Genomic DNA, 18,188 nt, shown 5'->3' with positions numbered 1-18,188 from the left:
GGAGGGGACCTTGGTGCAGGGGGCCTTGGGGCCCTTGACCACCTTGGTCCAACCCTTGGGCTGGACAGCATGGGAGGTCCTTGAGTCTTCCCCTGTCCTGGAAGGTGACCGTGGTCGACTCTGCCTCCTGGGAGAGAAGGGCCTGGCAGTAGGAGTCGGTCTCCTGCTCACAGGCCCTGATGGCACAGTCCCTCCTCCAGGTGGCGCGGCAGAGACCCCAAAAGGGAGCAGACCTCACAAGGGGAGGTGGCCATGCTCCCAGACCACAGAGCCTGAAAAAGTGAGAGGCAGCCCCTGCAGCCGAGAGCCAGAGGCCCTGCCTATGTGGAGCCTGGAACCATGGGCTCCGTCTGGGTGGAGGCTTCTGAAGCGCCCGGGGGAGGGGAGGGGGGCGCGCAGACCCCGAGGGGCCCTTGGGTTGCAGCGCGTGGCCATTGATGTCATGCCGCTCATAGGGCAGCTACGGCTGGGACTAGCTTCTCTAGGGGAGTGCTCTGACAGGGCCTTGGGCCCTGCCGCTCACCCTCCTGTGCAAACTTTGAGCTAACTCATGTGCTGGGCAGACATGTGCAGCCTGTTTGCATGGTCTGTTCATGAGGCTTCGGTTGTGTGGCTCCCTGGGGGCTGGGCCAAGTAGGAGCCGGGGTGGGGGGGCGTGTCCCTCCCTGGCTCAGACTCAGCTGCCCCGCAGCTGTCTGGGGTTGGGGTCCTTCCCTCCCTGCCACGGGCCCCACCTACCTCTGGCTGTGCTGGAGGTCCGGGTTGGGGTCCCCCGGGGGGGTGGGGGGTGTCCTGGGGGTCCCTGGGCTTTCTGCCTGTGTGTCTCTCACCAGAGCTGGGGACCAAACTGCGGCTAAGCTGTTGGCGGGCCCTTTTTAAACTGCGCACATGTGCTGAAGGGCTCACCGATGGGGCCACACTACTCTAGGGGCAGGGGGGGTCCCTGTCCCATGGAAGAAGGGGACAGATGAGTTCCCCCCTTTCCCTGCTGTAGACTATTACTTTTGTTCCCCAAAAACATACAGATGTGCTACATTTACATTTATGGTCATGACTCACTGACCATGGATGTTTGGATATTTCTTCAGTTTGAAATAGTGCTCTTAAAGTGATAGAATTGAGGCCACTAACATATGAATCCCTGAGGGAAGAAGAAAATGGTGGGAAATTTTAATGAGGAAAAAAATAAAGGTTCTTCATATCCCAAATAATTTGATGCTTTGGGATCCTTCTCTGGGCTCCCAGAAAAGCAGCAAGCTGTACCTTGTCTTCAGCAAAAATGTAAGAAAAGGAGAACTTTTTTCTTTTCAAACACTTAGGTCCATAGTCTGCTTTCAGTGACCAGTATAGTTTTGTTAACTTAAGAGCTGCACAGCTATTTCTAATGGAGGATATGAATATAGCTTTTATATTGTGACAACTGGGGGTAACCTGTTGAGAAAAAACAAAAATGAGGAATCAACTTACTTTATAGGGCAGTTGAAGAAGTTTTAAAAGAAGGCAGATTACAGATCCATCTGCAAATACAGTTAAGATGGCATATTCATACACTTAGCCAGTAACAGTTGTTATTCAATAATTAAGCATTGTGTTTTGCTTTGAAAGAGTAATCTATCAGGGACCATCAAACATCTTTATTTCATTCTTCTTTGATATTCCACCTAAGTAACTGTATAAAACTGATTGAAACCATCAACTATTTTGGTCACTGTTGATGCAATGAATTATAGGAATTTATACTTGTTCCATGTTCTCAAAAGGATTCCCAGCTTTGTTTTTGTCTCATTAAACAGGAAACTTAATATTGTTTTGGATGTATAAATCATATAGTTAAAGTATAATTGATCATTTTGAATTTGAAATAAACAGTATGATGAAAGGGAATCTTCCCAGGAGACGTAATAAATCAGATACATTATAGCTACCGGATTCCTTAGGATTAGTTATGCTTTCCTTACCTTCCTCCAAAAAAAATCCTCTTTTCCTACTTCCTTTTTTAGCCAAAATGTCTATAGTATGTTAACGTGAAGAAGTATTAAAAAAATCTCAGTGTTAGTATAAGGCTAACTGACATTTTTGCAAATAAAAAATCTTTTTTTTTTCTTGTTTAAATATTTCAAAGTACTTTTTGATCATTTCTGCATTTAAACCCATGAAGCCCTTATCATCCAGCTCGCAGCCTGGCCCATTAATTTGCATTCCCCAGGCTCCCACCTAGCTGCTGCTACCCCCATCACTTCGGCTACAGCAGCTGCTAGGGTCTCCAGGCTCCCCTTCCTTCTTCCAGCTTCTACTTCCTTTCTCTGCACCATGGGCCAGGAAGAGGAAAGTCAGCATAGTCCAGAGGGCTGGGGGAGCCTGTGGCCTGGGATACCTGCACAATGTGCCTGTGGATGGGAGCCCGTGGCTGGGGAACTGAGGTTGGGGGTGGTTGGGCACCCAAGTGGTACAGTGCAGAGGGGGATGTCCCCCTGGTTTGCTTTCTAGGGGGCCCAAGACCTATGCTGGTGTGTCCTGTGTGGCATGAGGATGCAGGCTACCTTGGCTAGGTTGGACACCCCTAATTCAGACAGATACTAACCTCCTTTTTACTGATGGTGAAACTGATTCAACAGAAGGCAAAGTAGCCCTAGCAAGACTTGCCAAATCCTATTGTGGAGCTAGGTATAAACTGTGTATCTCTGGATGCACAATTTTTTTGCTTTGCTTAATCATGCCAATCAGAAAGTTCAGACTTCCTGTTCTTGTAACAAGTTACCCCCTAAAGATTGTTATGAACAAAGATGGAAATTTTTCCCCTTGCGCACCATAGTAAATCTCTGTTGATTCCATAGGCATGGAATCTGGGACACTTTTTTGGATCCCCATTGTATCTCAAGGAAAGTGTCATATATTCATGGTTTCTCTCCAATGTTATATATTCATTTTTTATATCCAGCACTAGCGAATTGCCCATCAAGAGTGATGAAGGTGGGGAAATGGAACGCTGCCACCCACTGCCCCACGCTGCTGCCATTCTGGATTCAGCTGCGCGCCACCCTCCCCCCCAACTCTGCATCTAGCCCTGTGCCCCCCCATCCCCTCAGCCTCTCCAGGTCCGTCCCTGCACCACCCTCCCTTCCCCACTCTCAGCACTCTGTGTCTGGCCCTGTGCCATCCCCTTCCCCCGCTCTGCATCCAGCCCCATGCCACCCCTCCCCCCCTCACTCCACATCTGTCTGGCCTGCTCCGCCTGGCCTGCTCTTCTGGAGCCATGCCCTGCCCATCATTCTTGATGCAGCACTGGCTGGAGCCACACCCCACCAGAAGCCATGCCCCCCAAGAATATATATCTATATATATCTATATATATATAATTTTGAAATTTTATTCCCATATGGAGAATGGCCATAATGACTGTCCAGTGACAGTACATTTATTTTTGTAATATTTATAAACATTTGAGGAAATGTATGTCTACAGTATTTCTCATTAGAGATGTGTGTTGTTTTCATCTCAAATTGTCATGGTAGGTCTTCTTAGAAGTAGCAACATAAACCTTTAGTATGTTTACAAAGCTGCTTACAGTGCAAAGCTGATTCTTGAATTGTTGTCTTGGTTTAGAAAGTAAGTTTATTTAAGAACAATATCACAGATAGTTGAAGCTGCAGTTAGGAGAGACATACATCTCCTTTATAATGAGAAATGAGAAATATTTGGAAATTTAGCACGTGCATATGACTGTCCTTATTCCACGAACATTTTGACCAACCTGGTGGCCTTCTATGACCAGGTCACAAAATCCTTGGACGCAGGTGTCACGGTAGATGTAGTCTTTCTGGATTTTAGGAAGGCCTTCGACACTGTCTCTCATCCCATTCTCGTTAAAAAATTAGATTGTGGTGTCGATGCCTACACAGTCAGATGGGTCGCCAGTTGGCTGGAGGGCTGTACCCAGAGAGTGGTGGTGGACGGGTCATTTTCGACCTGAAGGGATGTGGGCAGTGGGATCCCCCAGGGCTCGGTCCTCGGGCCCGCACGTTCAACATCTTCATCAGCGACTTGGACAAGGGGGTGAAAAGCACCTTGTTCAAATTCGCAAATAACACTAAGGTGTGGGGAGAAGTGGGCACGCTAGAAGGGAGGGACAGGCCGCAATTGGATCTGGACAGGTTACAGGGGTGGGCAGATGAGAATAAGATGGGATTCAATACTGACAAGTGCAGGGTACTGCACCTAGGGAGAAAGAACCAGCAGCATACCTACAGGCTGGGGAACTCCCTTCTCGTCAGCACAGAGGAAGAAAAGGATCTTGGAGTCATTATAGACTCCAAGATGAACATGGGCCACCAATGTGGGAATGCAGTCAGGAAGGCTAACCGCACCTTGTCATGCATCCACAGATGCATCACGAGCAGGTCCAAGGACGTGATCCTCCCCCTCTATATGACATTGGTCAGGCCGCAGTTGGAGTAGTGCATCCAGTTCTGGGCGCCACACTTCAGGAGGGATGTGGACAATATGGAGAGGGTCCAGAGGAGGGCCAGTCGCATGATCGGGGGCAGCAGGGCAGGCCCTACAAGGAGAGGCTATGAGACCTGAACCTGTTCAGCCTCCACAAGAGAAGGCTGAGAGGGGATCTGGTGGCTGTCTATAAACTAGCCAAGGGAGACCAGCAGGCAATGGGAGAGTCTCTGTTCCACCGAGCACTACTGGGATTAACAAGGAATAACGACCATAAGTTGATGGAGAGTAGATTCAGGCTAAATATCAGGAGGCACTACTACACAGTCAGGGTGGCTAGGATCTGGAACCAACTTCCAAGGGAAGCGGTGCTGGGGGTCTTTAAAAGGAGGCTAGATGAACACCTAGCCGGGGTTGTTTGACCCCAGTATTCTTTCCTGCCATGGCAGGGGGGTCGGACTTGATGATCTGCCCAGGTCCCTTCCAACCCTACCAACTATGAAACTGAATTTTCAAAGAACAGTTTGTCATGTTTCAGAATGGGTTCATTGGTACCTATCCTAGCAGGTCACCTTTCCTCATTCTTGTTAGCTAAAGAACTTTAAATATATTCCTTATAATTTAAATACTATATGTACTTGAATCTAAGATGACCCTGAATTTAAGATGCTCCCCATAATAATGATGTTGTATACATGGAAAAATTATAAATTTGTTATAATTTTCCAGGTATAGAATCTAATTATTGTAGGATTATCTTAAATTCATGTGTCCCCCTGTACTGCTACAGCAGTAAAAACAGTCGCTAGGGGGATGTCCTCCTTACCTTCTGCCTCCCCGCCCACTACTTCTTGGAGCTTTCCTGCCCCCCTGTCACCTTCACCCTCCATCCCCAGCTCCCCACAGTCTCTGCCTTTCCTCCCACCCTCTCCACAATATCTGCTTTTTTCCCTTCTCCACAGTCTCTACCCCTCCTCTCGACTCCCCACAGTCTCTACCTCTTTCCTCCTTGCTCTTACTGTCAGATGCTGCTTGGGCTCTGTTCCTTGCTGGATCATGGAGCACAGCATGTAGAAACAGCCCCGTCCAGGCCACGCAGTAGTGGCAGCACTGCTAATGGGCCAGGCAGGGGATGGAGTTTCCATGCAGTTTGTACCTGAGAGCGAATCCAGTGTGAGCTGGAGCCGAGCTGTGGCTGACAGAAATGGGGGTGGGGAGGAGGCAGGGGTGGGGTAGAAGCTGCAGAGGACAAATGGAGCAGGGGCAGGAGGCTACTGTGGGTTTGCCACTAGCCCTGAGCCTCATTTGGGGCCAGAGTCCAAGCCGCAGCAGCCACTGCCTCCTTCCATCCCCTTCTCCACTTTGTATGTGAATCTAAGATGAGGGGCATTTCCCCCCATGCAGATCAGGGAGGAGAGGGCAGAACATCACCTTAGATTCAAGTAAATACAGTAATAACTGTAGAATACAAAAGTTTAGTTGTATTTAGTCTATGTGTAAAAGCTCACAGAATTTGTCATATTTATAGTTGGTAGGTAAGTAGAGTCGGAAGGGACCTGAGCAAATCATCAAGTCCGACCCCCTGCCATGGCAGGAAGAATGTTGATGTTATGAAGACAGGGTCATCTCAATCCAAGCTACCCCATACAAGTGTTTGTCACTCTAACCTATTCCTGAAACCATACAGACACCCCAGTCACATAACTACAAGGCACGTTGCCTAAAAACAACAGGAACTGCCTAGCCTGCCACAGGATGAGGGCTCTGTCAATGTCCTGCTGCTGCAAGGATTGTTAAAATACCCTTGAGGAATCCAAAGAAGAAGACCATGCCTCCTGCGACAGAAGAAAGCAAAAACCCCCACAGTCCATGCTGATCTAACCATGAGGTAAGATTTCTTCCTGATTCCAAATGTGGTAATTGGTCTGAACCTGATTGCAAGACCCTCTAACTAGGAACCTCTGAGCTTTAGTTCCAGGGGGAGCATTGGCACACCCAGTCAAAATCCTTACATCGCCCTCCTCCCCCCAACTGGAGAGCCAAAACTTCCCTTTGACATCCTTTCCCCTCCATAAAAATCATTCCATACCCTTTAATCTTCTTTCCTAATTAAATAAGTTGTGGAGCTTTGCTTCATTTTCCTGCTGCTGAGTATTTTCCTCTCCAATATCTACCTGCTCTGGGTGGCACCCAACAATCTAAGGTGGGCTTCTGGGTTTCCAAATGTGCTCTTTTGGACCACACTTATGTCACACTTTATAAATGAGCTTATAGCACACTCTACCCTGCTACTTCTAGATCATCCCAGGCAGTGCTCATACACCTCTTTTTGAAAACCTCCAATGAAGGAGATTCCACAGCTTCCCTGGGCTGTCTGTTCCATGGCCTTGCTGTTCTAAAAGGGAAGAAATTTGTCATGGTATTCATTCTAAACCTACATTGATGTTTTTTCAAGTCATTGCTATGCATCCTACTCTGCAGTGATAGAGAAAAGGTGTTTTACCTTTTCTTTATGGCAGCCCTTCAAATGTCTGAAAATTGCCATTATGTCCATTAAGAATTGCCTTTTCCACAAGCTAAATATGTTTATTTCTGTCAACGTCTTCTCATATGGCTTGCCTTCTAAGCCTTCTGTCATTTTTGTCATTTGCCTCTGGACCCTCTCTAGCTTGTCTGGGTCCTTTTAAAAACACATAGCCCACAACTGTACCCATTACTCTATATTGGGTCTAAACAAAGCCAAGTAAAGAGGTGTTTTTATTACTCTTCCTAAGATATAGCACCATGTATTTGCGAGCATTGAACTTCAGCCTCTTGGCTGTAGCCCATTTCCCAGTCTGTCAAAATCTTTCTGAACTATGCTCAGTTCCTCCAGTATGTTCAAAGTCCTTCCCAGTTTGTATCTTCTGCAAATTTGCTCAAGAAGCTGCCTATTTGAGCATCAAAATAATTTAATAAACATGTTGAATGACACTGCCCAGGACAGACACCTTTCGGGCTTCACTGGAAACCTTTTGCCATTCTGACATGGCTTCCTTTATAATTATCCTCTGCTTGTGGCCATTGAGCCTGTTGTCTGTGCACCTTATAGTAAATTGTTTGGCACATATTTCTGCACTTTGTACATGCAAAAGTCATATCGGACTTTGCCAAAAGCCTTGCTGAAATCTAAATACACTGTATCCACAGCATTCCCTTCATCCATCCAACTAGTTGTTTGTCAAGGAAGAGGACAAGTATCCCCTTTTCTGAAGCAATTTTCAAAAGAAAAGTGGAGGTATGTCAAACTGTGGACTGTAAGTTCATTTTGACATAAAATGAGTAATATCTCTGAAATTAAGAACAGGTAAGTGTCTGCAGGAGCAGGGGGACAGATGGGGGAGGGAGTGTTAGGGAGATATGGGGGAAGTGGGAGACGAGAGCTTGAAGCTGTGCGAGGCAGGCACAAGGGAAGTAAGGTGGGGTGTGGAGACAAGAGGCAAAGAGCAAGTGGCCTGCCCCTTTCCTACTGCCTCCTCGCCACCTGGCCCCCTACCACTTTCCCACCACTGCCTGATCCCTACCACCTGCCCTACCACTGCTTTCTCTGCTACAGCGCAGGGGGGGGCACAAATTTAAAATAGCCCTCCAATAATTAGATTCTATATATGGAAAATAATAAATGTATTTTCCCTGCATAGAATCTAATTATTGGAGGATCATCTTAAATTCATGGTCATCTTGCATTCCGGAAAATATGGTATATACTCAGCCCACCTTGCTCTGTGGGTAATTAGCTTGGTGTTTTCTGCCGGTGTTACTCTGGAACTAAGTGGCCTTGCTTAGAGGACAGTTTGCCTTTGTCATAACCCAAAGGTATGATTTTGTGCGTGCTTCGGCACTAGAATTATCCCCGCCAAATTACAGCTTCGTTGCACGGTAGAGTTTTCTGCTGCAGAGGAGAACCCCGGTGCAAGGAAGAGTTTCCCGCCAATTTGTGGCTTCCTTTGCAGAGTGCATTGCTCAAGTTGCAAGGGAAACGCACGGTGCAAAGGAGTTCCCGCCACCCGCATGCAAATTGGTTCCCCGTTATTGGCTAGTTCTAAATTATTCCCACGTGGCGGCTAACGATTGGCCTGTTAGCCGTATAAGAGGCTTGAGCGGTTTCCGCCCAAGCTGAAGAGAACTCACATCCATCTCGTGGGGACTCTGGATACACGGCAGGGTAATAGAGACCCTGTGTGAGATTCAGAGGAGTTTGGCGACCTGATCCATCGCCCACCTCTTCCCGTCTTCGAGCGATAAATTTTATAAGACGTATCTACGAAGTTTCTATTTCGGTGGCGCATTTGTCCAGAGCATCCGGAGCTCTGTTTCCGTGGAGCCTAGCAAACTCCACGTGATCGTTCGTGTTGTTTTTGTCTGTAACCGCAACTCAAGCAAGTTTTCCAGCCTACACCGCAACCATCTTCGGTGTAAGTAAACAATCTTTAAATCTACCACTACGAGTCTGTGCCTAATTCTAGCTTGTCGCCCGTTCTCTCCGACCCCGCGTGCCCGGGCTGCTGGCCACAGCCTGCGTGCAGCACGAAAAAGGGCTCGGGTCGTGCCCGGCCCGCACAGCCTTCTAACAATGACTCTTATAAATAAAGGATGTTGGTTAAAGAACTCATAGCTGTTAGGAGATAATTCTAAACATTTCTAGTTTAGTCCTCATTATTTACCTAATAGGTCAGAAATCAGGAAAAAAATAGGTCATTGCTTGGTATCTTTAATTACATTGCAGTGTTTTTAAATTGTGTGTTGTAGTATGACAAGATTGTTACTATTATTTTTACTTTGAATTTTTAATAGTTCTTTCATTTGAGGATTTCATGACTGAGAGGGAAGTAAACCAGGTATTGAAGCAGATATTATGAGGAAGTTTATCAGCATGTCTGTCAAGGCATTTTATAGGATCCTTATCACTGCAGTAACCTATGGTGACCTGTCTTCTTTGATCTCCTTTTCATTCATCTTCTGCTGATTGAGTTCTTTAAAGCTTGGGGGTTTTATTTGACATGCATGCTGGGCTACATAGCCTTTCCATACTGAGTAATTTGACTCAACCAAAGGACCAGGTATTTGCATTAGTACCAGCTGCTAAGGATGGAGATTCGTATCTGTACTCTAGATCTTTTCTTAACATAATATAGCATTTAGAAACATTATGTAAGTTGCATCTTGCTTCTCACTGCACTGTGTGATGAATTTTTAAATAACTATCCTTTGCTTTCATCCTTGTAATAGTACCTACCTCTTATAGTGCTCTTCTTCAGTAGATCTCAGAAGTGCTTTACAAGAAAAGTCCTGTGGAATTCAGTGGAACTACTGGCTGCAGGATCAGATCATAATTATAAATAATTATTTTTGTTATAGATAGCATATACTTGTCCCTACAGTGCTTATAATTATTTTTGTGACAGTAGCATGCAGAAGTCTTAGTGCTAGGACTGGGACCACAACAGAAAGTCAGTCACTTCTTATATACTTATAATGTAAGTATAAAACATGAGATAACAGATGGATGCAGACAAACAATCCGACACTTTGTTAGAAAAGACTTCTATAAAATATAGGCTAAGCATAATTCTTTTGCAGCAGCAGTGGCCATCAAGTCTTGTAATCAATTTGCAGCCAATGATGTTTAATACTGAGCGGTGACCTGGAGAGACAAGTGATTCCAGTGAATGGTCCTCCATCTTAAATGAGGCAGATGGAGATTTTGTCTTGTTCAGTTGAAAAAGTAGTATTGGCTCATAAGACCTACAGCCTCTGAAAGCTACACCATACAAAACAGATGGGGACACCTGTACTCTGCTCCATTTAGTGAAATTTGCATGAGGTTTGTATGCTGATACCAGTATAAGCACAAAAATCATTCCATTCAAGTGGCAAGGAGGTTCCTGTGCAAAACTTGAGGGTTCCTGTTGGTAACAAGCTCATATTTTGAAAGCTGGGTCCACTCTCCCTATAACATATTTTTAAATTGATGTGTAAATTATATAACTCTTTCCAGCTATTACTGTATTTTTTCATTTTCTTCCTTTTTCTCTCTTTTTTTTTTTTTATATACCCACAAGTCACTTTAGTGTTCCAGGGAGCATATCTTTTGCAAGAGACAAAGCCCTGTGTGAGGGCCATCTTTTGAAGCAGAAATCCATTGCTGGTTATCTGAATTTCTTTGGCTCAAAAACAGAAAAAAAAAAATTGAGCTTTGCTAAGCCAGATCGAGTAGACCCACTGGATGTGAGAATCAGTAAGTTCATAATGATACATGAAATGGCATTTCATAAGATAAGAGGGGACAGAGATTGTATAACGTTTTTACATGGCTGCACTTCTGGCTGGAGTGCAGGACTAGGAGTTATAGGGTGTGGGTCCTGGTGGGCAGCTGTGCCACAAACTTCCTTTTTGACCTTTGGAAAGTCAGCTTCTTTGTACGTCAGTTTCCAGAGCTGAGACCTGGAAATTGTGAGGATCAGGATGATACTTAACTCCCCTGTGAAGTATTCTGAGGATTGATTAATTGAGAATTGTGATTTACTTGACTGAAAGGTGATGCTACTATGGGTATGAATTATAAAAAAGCATCGGAGTTGGAGTGACAATACTGATTCTGAAATGAGGCAGATGGTGGTTGTCATTTCCCACTCTTTGGCCACCAGAGGTCAGGTTTGAATCCTTAGTCTTCAATCCATTACATTTTCTACACTGGTCTATACTGTAGATATTTTCTGATCCAATTCTTGGTACATGTGTACAATAATTGGCAAAGTGCCAGTGAATGACAAACGAACAACTGCAAGTATGCTTCAATATATGTAGAGGCATACCACACCGATCCAACTAATAATCTGATATCTCGTATTGAAATACATATCATGCATAATCTACCTGCCAGATATGCAGACATCAGTCTAATGATCATTGAGAATAAATGGTCAAAAGCAGTTATAATATGGTTCTGCAGTTAGAGTATGGACAGCTCAACAATATTATAACCAGAAGCATTCCTGACAACTACTCTCTAATGCTCTCCAGTGCAGCATAGTTTGGACCTCCTCCTGTTATGGGCAGGCCTATGAGAAGTGTTAAATAACAAGTGTAATGCAGAGCACAGCATGAAGGTTACTGGGAAGGCATTCAAGAGCCTGCTTTTTAGCATGCAAATGGTAATACACCGTGCAGGCTGCATGACCAGGAATGGATGTAGCTGAAGAACTTAATCCTAGACCACATCTGCCTTGTTTATTTTGCAGCTCTGTTTAAATCTCCCTTTCCCATGACTCTGGAGACCCGTGACTTATGTGATCAGTTCCACACATTACATTTTAGCTTTCCAGCAGTTACTGTCTTCATAATTAAGACTGTTGGAGCCTTTTCTTCTACAGGCTTTTGATAAACAGCTACACTCCTTCTGAGGAGTTCTCTTTGTTAGATATAGTTTGCTTATGTTCAGACTTGGATGGATTTTTTTCTCCTCCAGTGTAATTTTTGGTGCTGAAAATATTAATTATTATACTTAGGGCTCTCACCTCTAATTATAGTAGTAATATTTGCATTCCCATATCTCCTTTTTATTCAAAAATCTCATTGAATTAGTTTATCCCCATAGCACCCTTCTAAAGAAGGCAAATATGAATGTTTCCACTGTACTGTTTGGAGAAACTGCTCAAATGTCTGGGCTACAGGAAGTATTTGCAATAGCATCTAGTTCTTCCAGCTTTAGCTTGTGCCAGAAGAAGCTGTGACCTCAGGTTTACTCTACTCTTCCTTTTATTGTTGGTAGAGCTGGTAGCACAGACTTGCTGAGGTTACCCATTGCTACGCATTGTAAGACCCTCTGTTCAGTTGTTTGCCACTTACCCAAATTAACTGTTTGGTCTGTAGTTTTCTGCCAATTTCAGCCAGTTCTTAGAATGAGATTAAGGAAAAACATCCAGTTTTGTCATTTACAACCATTCTGGCATTCTTTTCTAACTCAGTAATAGTGTCCCTGTGCTGCACAGCAGGTGGTTGAGATTTGGTGGGGAGAGGGTGTCCCCATTGCACCTAGGGCTGACTAGACTGTGCATTGACAAACCCCAGGAGTTGCCACCTAGATTCTCACTTCATATGTGCTTTTCTTACCAGGAAACTCAGCATGCTGCAGCCTAGGGCTTCAGGGGCAAAGCCAGGCTTTCCCTGCACTTGCTGCACTTGAGTGCAGTGAGCCCAGACACCAGAACTGCAGACATGGAGCCTGTCTTGCTTTTCTTTTGGTCATAGGATATGGACAGGCATTCAAACTGAATGCTAAACATTGCCAGCACCATGAACATTTGGTGAGAAGGGGGCCATACAGCCTCTGCAGTCATGAGCCCTTCAGTCAGAGGGCAATAGAAGGCTTCTCCTTTGTTCCCACCTACCCTAGAGGAAGCTGATCATTGACAGCCTGCCCACTCTCCTGCTGGGGCAGCGGGCAGGCTGCCAATGAGCAGCTGCTGGCTGCTGAAAAGTAGCAGCTACCAATGACACTTCCCCCCTCTCCTTTGGGGTGAAGAGACAAAGGCATAGCAAGCTTCTTCGGTGCCCAAGGCATGTGTTATGGGGAGGGGATTATGCCATTGGGGATGGAATCTTACCTGTCTCCCTGCTGCACTCAAGTGGAAGCTGCTACTGCTGTAGCTGCTACTGTGTGATGTGGGTTTGCGCTACTGCCTCTGGGGAATATGCTCACTGAACACCAGCAGCAGCAGGCCTGTGGCACAGACTCCCCAGGAGCTCCTGGTGCTCCATTCACTCTCCTCTCCCACCCAAATATGCTACGGGTAAGAACCTTCTTAATTTGTAGCTTTGCAGTGTTCGTGGAAACCATGAAATACTGGATTGTCTGCAAAATCCACAAAATCAACAACAACAAAAAAATGCTGGCTCCCCAGTGGGAGTCAGTGGTCCTCACTACTGGGAGGGCAAGGCACCGGCTGGTGGGGCAGCATGAAAGGCATCAGACAAGATGGCAGCTATCCCCTTGTCCCTCCTTCCTCTGCCAGAGCCTCTGCCAATCAGCGCCGAGGGGCAGGCCCACTGCTAAGTACCCATGGAATTGGTTCTGGGCACCAGGAGCAGGCCACAAATAACCCTTTGTCTCACTGCAATTTAACTAGGTCCCTAGGTATGGGGCACAGAGCTGCACCCTCTGTGGCAGAGACTTTGGGAGGTGGGCGGTGCCATTCTACTCAACCCCCTGGCTCTGCCCTCCCCCTCCCCCTGGATATGCTACTGGTTGAAGGACTGCACCTGCCCAGCTCCTCTGGCCAGGCGATATGAGGCTATTCCTTCCACAGCAAAGATTCCTAGGATGTGGGGGACAGATCAGAGTCCCTTCTAAGATGGTGCCTAAGGGTGGTGCCCCATTCACCTCCCCCTCCTAGTAATGCTATTGTGAGGAGAACTACTCATGCTTCACCTCCATGCCTGGGCATTCCCCCACTCCTTGCACAGTCTTAGGAAGCCTAACACCCTGCAAGTGGTGGGAAGCAGTGACACAACCATTCAAATTGTCCTGGGGCTACCCAGAACAGCGCAAACTGTGGGAAAATGCCTCTGACCCCTTGCACTGTTTACCCTGCCTTCTCCATGCAAGTGGCCCAGGGAAGTGATGCTATTGCTTGGACTGTCTTGGGGCTCTCTGGGACAGTTCAAGCTATGGGAGATGTCGTGTCCATGTCTCCTCCCCCGCCCCGGCATAGTCCTAGGAAGACCCAAGACTGTGCAATGGATGGAGGCATTCCCTTATGACTTGAACCATCTTGAGGAGCTCCAGTATTGTTCAAGCAGCATTGAGAAGGTGTTCTGCCCTTTCAGCATCAGGGAGCTGGGTGCACACAGCCTCAGTGCTGTTCAAAGGGTGGGAGTCATGCTGGGCTTTGAAGAGTCTGAATGTTGTCCAAGCAGCTGGCAGCAGGGTCCCTGTGGGGCTCCCTGCCAGCTTGATGGACCATCAGGGAGACAGTGCTGCCCCTCCCTCCTGCCTCCTTGGCAGGGAGCGGGGAGAGCACAGGACTGTGTGATAGTGGGAATCCTAGGGACTAGAAAAAAATCTCTCTCCAAAGAAGTTGCAAGTGGGATATGCTAGCATTTTTTTTGTGGAAGGGCAGGCTTTGAGGCTCTTTTTGTCAGGAAAAAAGGCATTTTTTCTGACACAAATGTAACATCTTTCCATAGTTTCAGTGATCCCTCTACTAGTGCACAGGCAGCAGGTAGAAGGGGCTTTCTAACTCAAATTTGGAGGAAATAAGAATCAGAGCCAGGGGGAGAGAAGTGCAAGACAAGGGACCTGGTGAAACTGTAACTAAAGGCTGGGCAAGGAGCGAAACTGAATGACTGTGAGCAGTGTTGGGTAATATTTGAGACTGTTTGGGTGAAAAGACTTATAGTTTCATAGTTTCATAGTTTTCGGGTCGGAAGGGACCTAATAGATCTTCTAGCCCGACCCCCCGCCAGGGCGGGAGAACAACACTTAGGCACTGGTAATATGTAAGGAGGTGCCAATCTCAGAGAGTTTTAATGAAACCTGCTTCACCATCTTCTCAGCCCCCAATATTTCACAGTCCTAAACTGTTCATTCTTGTCAAAGCCTGACAGTTACTTTTGCTTCCATGGAAACTGCTTGGAGAGGGCCAAGAAAACTGACATGCTATGTAAGGCAGCAAGTTTTCAACTTTTTCCAATGCTTACGGTTAAAGGAGTTTCCATGCCCTTCCTAACAGGTAGAAGTTCTACTCCTAGAAGACCTTATGGTTCTAACAAAGAGAAAAATCAGAGCCATCCTAAAATGTCCAATGCTGAGACCCTGGTGGCAGCACTGGCGAAGAAGAATGGTATTGCATCTTTGCAGCTGGATCTCATGCCTCTCCTCTCAGGTATTGTTCACTGTCGATGGTATGTGGTGGTCTCCCAAACACATGCTAGAAGCGATTATGGAAGTTACTTTTAATTGATACTCAAGGAGTGTTGTGTTCCAGCTGGTGAGAAGTAAAATGTTTAAAAGGTTTATCTGAGGTTTAGACTTGAACCAAAGAAGCCTTGCACATAGCTCTGCATGCTTTGAGGGACATTAGACATTTACATGACTCCTGTAAATTTGGCAGTATGGAGATAAACTTCAGTGGATCTTCTTTTGTTCGGTATCTTCTTGAAGTGGAGTATTTGTCAGAGGAAGACAGGTTAACTTCTGAAAAGTATGTATTCACACTTCAGCACAGTGTAGTCAAGCTTGCAAAGCTAGTTGAAAGATAGTTTGAGATAATAGTCTAGCCACAGTAACATGATTTAGCCTGCACTGAGCTCCATTCCGGCACAGTGCAGCTGCTACAAGTACTCAAGCAAGGATACTTTCAGTTTGCTGGATGTCTGCTCTACAGTACCTTTGAAATACTATCTAGGATTAAGGTTAAAGTCTCAAATTAGCATGAACTGTTGTTGTTACCCTGGCCATTAGGTATGCTGCTCTAATTCCCCTTCTTTGTTTTGTAGAAAAGCTGTAAATAAATAGTCTTTGCTTTATATTCTCCAGGCACCATACTAAGTTCAAGGGAAAGCCTGATGAGAAGAAAGAGGTAGCAATGGGAATAGAGGGACGAATGAAGTGAATGTTGATAGCAGCCTAAAAATGCTACCAACTCACCTGTAATATTCTATACATAGGAGCATATACTTTGACTTCAGTGAGACTACACAGTGCACAAGAGTTAAATCTTCGCAGAAATAGCCCTTACACAGAAACTATCCAAATCTCTTTTAGGGACTTAATCTTTACTCTTGAAAGACATCTGTGTATATATCTCTGTATCTTTTTTCTTGTTATGGGGTATGTATATCTGAGAGTACATATCCTGAGGCAAATACAGAACCATAGAAAAGTAGGGCTGGAAGGGGTCTCCCAAAGACATCTGGTCCAGCCCCTGCTCAAGGCAGAATCATTCCTGACAAAGCACCCCATCCAGATGTCTTTTTGATCTGCTCTTGAAAACTTCCAAGGATAGAGATTCTACAACTCCTCTAGGTAACCTGTTCCAATACTTGACCACCCTCTGTCATGCCAGGTCATAGGGGTTACCTCTATGTATGGGGGTCACCTCAGGCCTAGGAGAAGCAACTTGAGGTCCATGGGGAGCATGCTGAGTCAGAGTGTAGGGAATCCAGAAGCCAGAAATTCTGTCCAGGGAACCAAGTCAAAGATCTAGAGAGTCAGGCAGAGCACAGGGTCAGGAGGCTAGCTAGGTCAGGTATCTGGAAAGTGTCAGGAAGCCAGTAGCAGCATAAGCCAAGGGTGCAACAGTTTGAGCACAGAGTTGAACCTTGTTACTCAGATGCTTCCTCTTCCAAGTCAGGGGTTTATATTGGAAGGGATGAGGGGTCAGCTCAGCCTGGCTGGCCATTCCAATAATAGGGAGTGGGCATGAAGCAAGGCCCAGCTAGTGGTTTCTGGCCACCTGTGTCCACCCCAGTGCTTTACTTCAGAGGTGGCAGACCAGGATGAGTGATTGTGCCAGGCAAGTTGAAGTCCTAGGTTCAGTGTCACAGTCTGACACCCTCATAGTTAGGAAGTTCTTCCTAATCTCTAACATGAATTTTCCCTGCTGCAGCTTAGGGTTCCTAGTCCTGTCCTGTGAATTACTGCCTAGGTATTTGAAGACTTCTGTCAAATCCTCCTTCAATCATTTCTTCTCCAGACTAAATAACCCTAGTTCTTTCAGTCTTTCCTCTTAAATCTTGCCTCTGAGACCCCCGATCATTTTGTTACCCTGTGCTGGCCTCTTTCCAAACTGGCCACATCCTTTTTGAAGTGTGTGGCCCAAAACTGGAGACAGTACTCCAAATGAGGCTCCATCAGTGCTGAATAGAGTGAAAGAATTACTTTCCTTGATTTTTAAGTGACACTGCTGTTATTACAACCCTGTACTGTTGGCTTATTTTGCAATAAGAGCACGCTGTTGATTCATATTTACCTGAGGGTCTACTGTAACCCCCCAGGTCCTACTCTGCAGTACTGCAGCCTACCCAGTCATTTCCTAGTCTATATTTATGCGTGCAGTTATTCTGGTCAGGCTGAGGTCAGGCTGACTGGGCTGTAGTTGCTTGGGTCCTCCTTCCTCCTTTTCTTAAAGAGTCATTATATTTACCCTTCTCCAATCATCTGGGATGTCACCTGGACCTCTGTGACTTCTCAAAGAGGATAGCCAATGGATCTGAAATTATGTAAACCAATTCCCTAAGGGTGCATCCCATCCAACCCTGATGACTTATAAGCAGCTAGCTTCTTGAAGTAATCCCAAACCTATTCCTCTGCTACTCTAAGCTCCTTCCCTATTTTTTAAGCCCACTGCTCTCATCATTTAGTAGCTGCCCTGACCTGTCAAGATTGAAGTAAGAAAGGCACTTCAGCCTTTTCTGTATTATCCATAACTAGATTGCCTCCCATATTCCGTAAGGGACCTATGGTTTCTTTGGTCTTCCACCTCTTGAAATACTTGCCTTTTGTGTCCCTTACCACTTGCATCTCAAACTGTGCTTTGGCCTTCCTAACTTTCTCCCTGCATGTGTGCACAATATTCTTAAACTCTTCCCTAGTTCTATGACCAAGTTTCTACTTTTTGAAGGATTCCTTTTGGAGTTTCAGCACATTGAAGAGATTGCTGTCTAGACAGGCTGGCCTCCAGTTGCACTCCCCAATCTTCCAT

General features: G+C 45.8%; 1 protein-coding gene across 4 annotated transcripts in view; it reads left to right on the top strand.

Annotated features, from left to right (window-relative positions):
• KIAA1257 (KIAA1257 ortholog) overlaps window positions 1-18,188 on the top strand; it is a 111,184-nt gene that overhangs the window by 28,381 nt on the left and 64,615 nt on the right. For 3 of the 4 annotated variants that reach the window (XM_006023888.2, XM_025204526.1, XM_025204527.1), the window contains exons 6-7: window positions 10,545-10,720; window positions 15,216-15,368. In XM_006023888.2, coding sequence (XP_006023950.2) covers window positions 10,545-10,720; window positions 15,216-15,368 — 329 coding nt within the window. The remainder of the gene's footprint in view (window positions 1-10,544; window positions 10,721-15,215; window positions 15,369-18,188) is intronic. The other variant, XM_006023887.2, reaches the window with a different exon arrangement.

This window comes from Alligator sinensis, unplaced genomic scaffold (assembly GCF_000455745.1).
Source record: "Alligator sinensis unplaced genomic scaffold, ASM45574v1 scaffold81_3, whole genome shotgun sequence".
NCBI classification, from domain to species: domain Eukaryota; kingdom Metazoa; phylum Chordata; order Crocodylia; family Alligatoridae; genus Alligator; species Alligator sinensis.
Note: the sequence above shows the minus strand (reverse complement) of the source record. Positions and strands in the feature narration are given on the sequence as shown.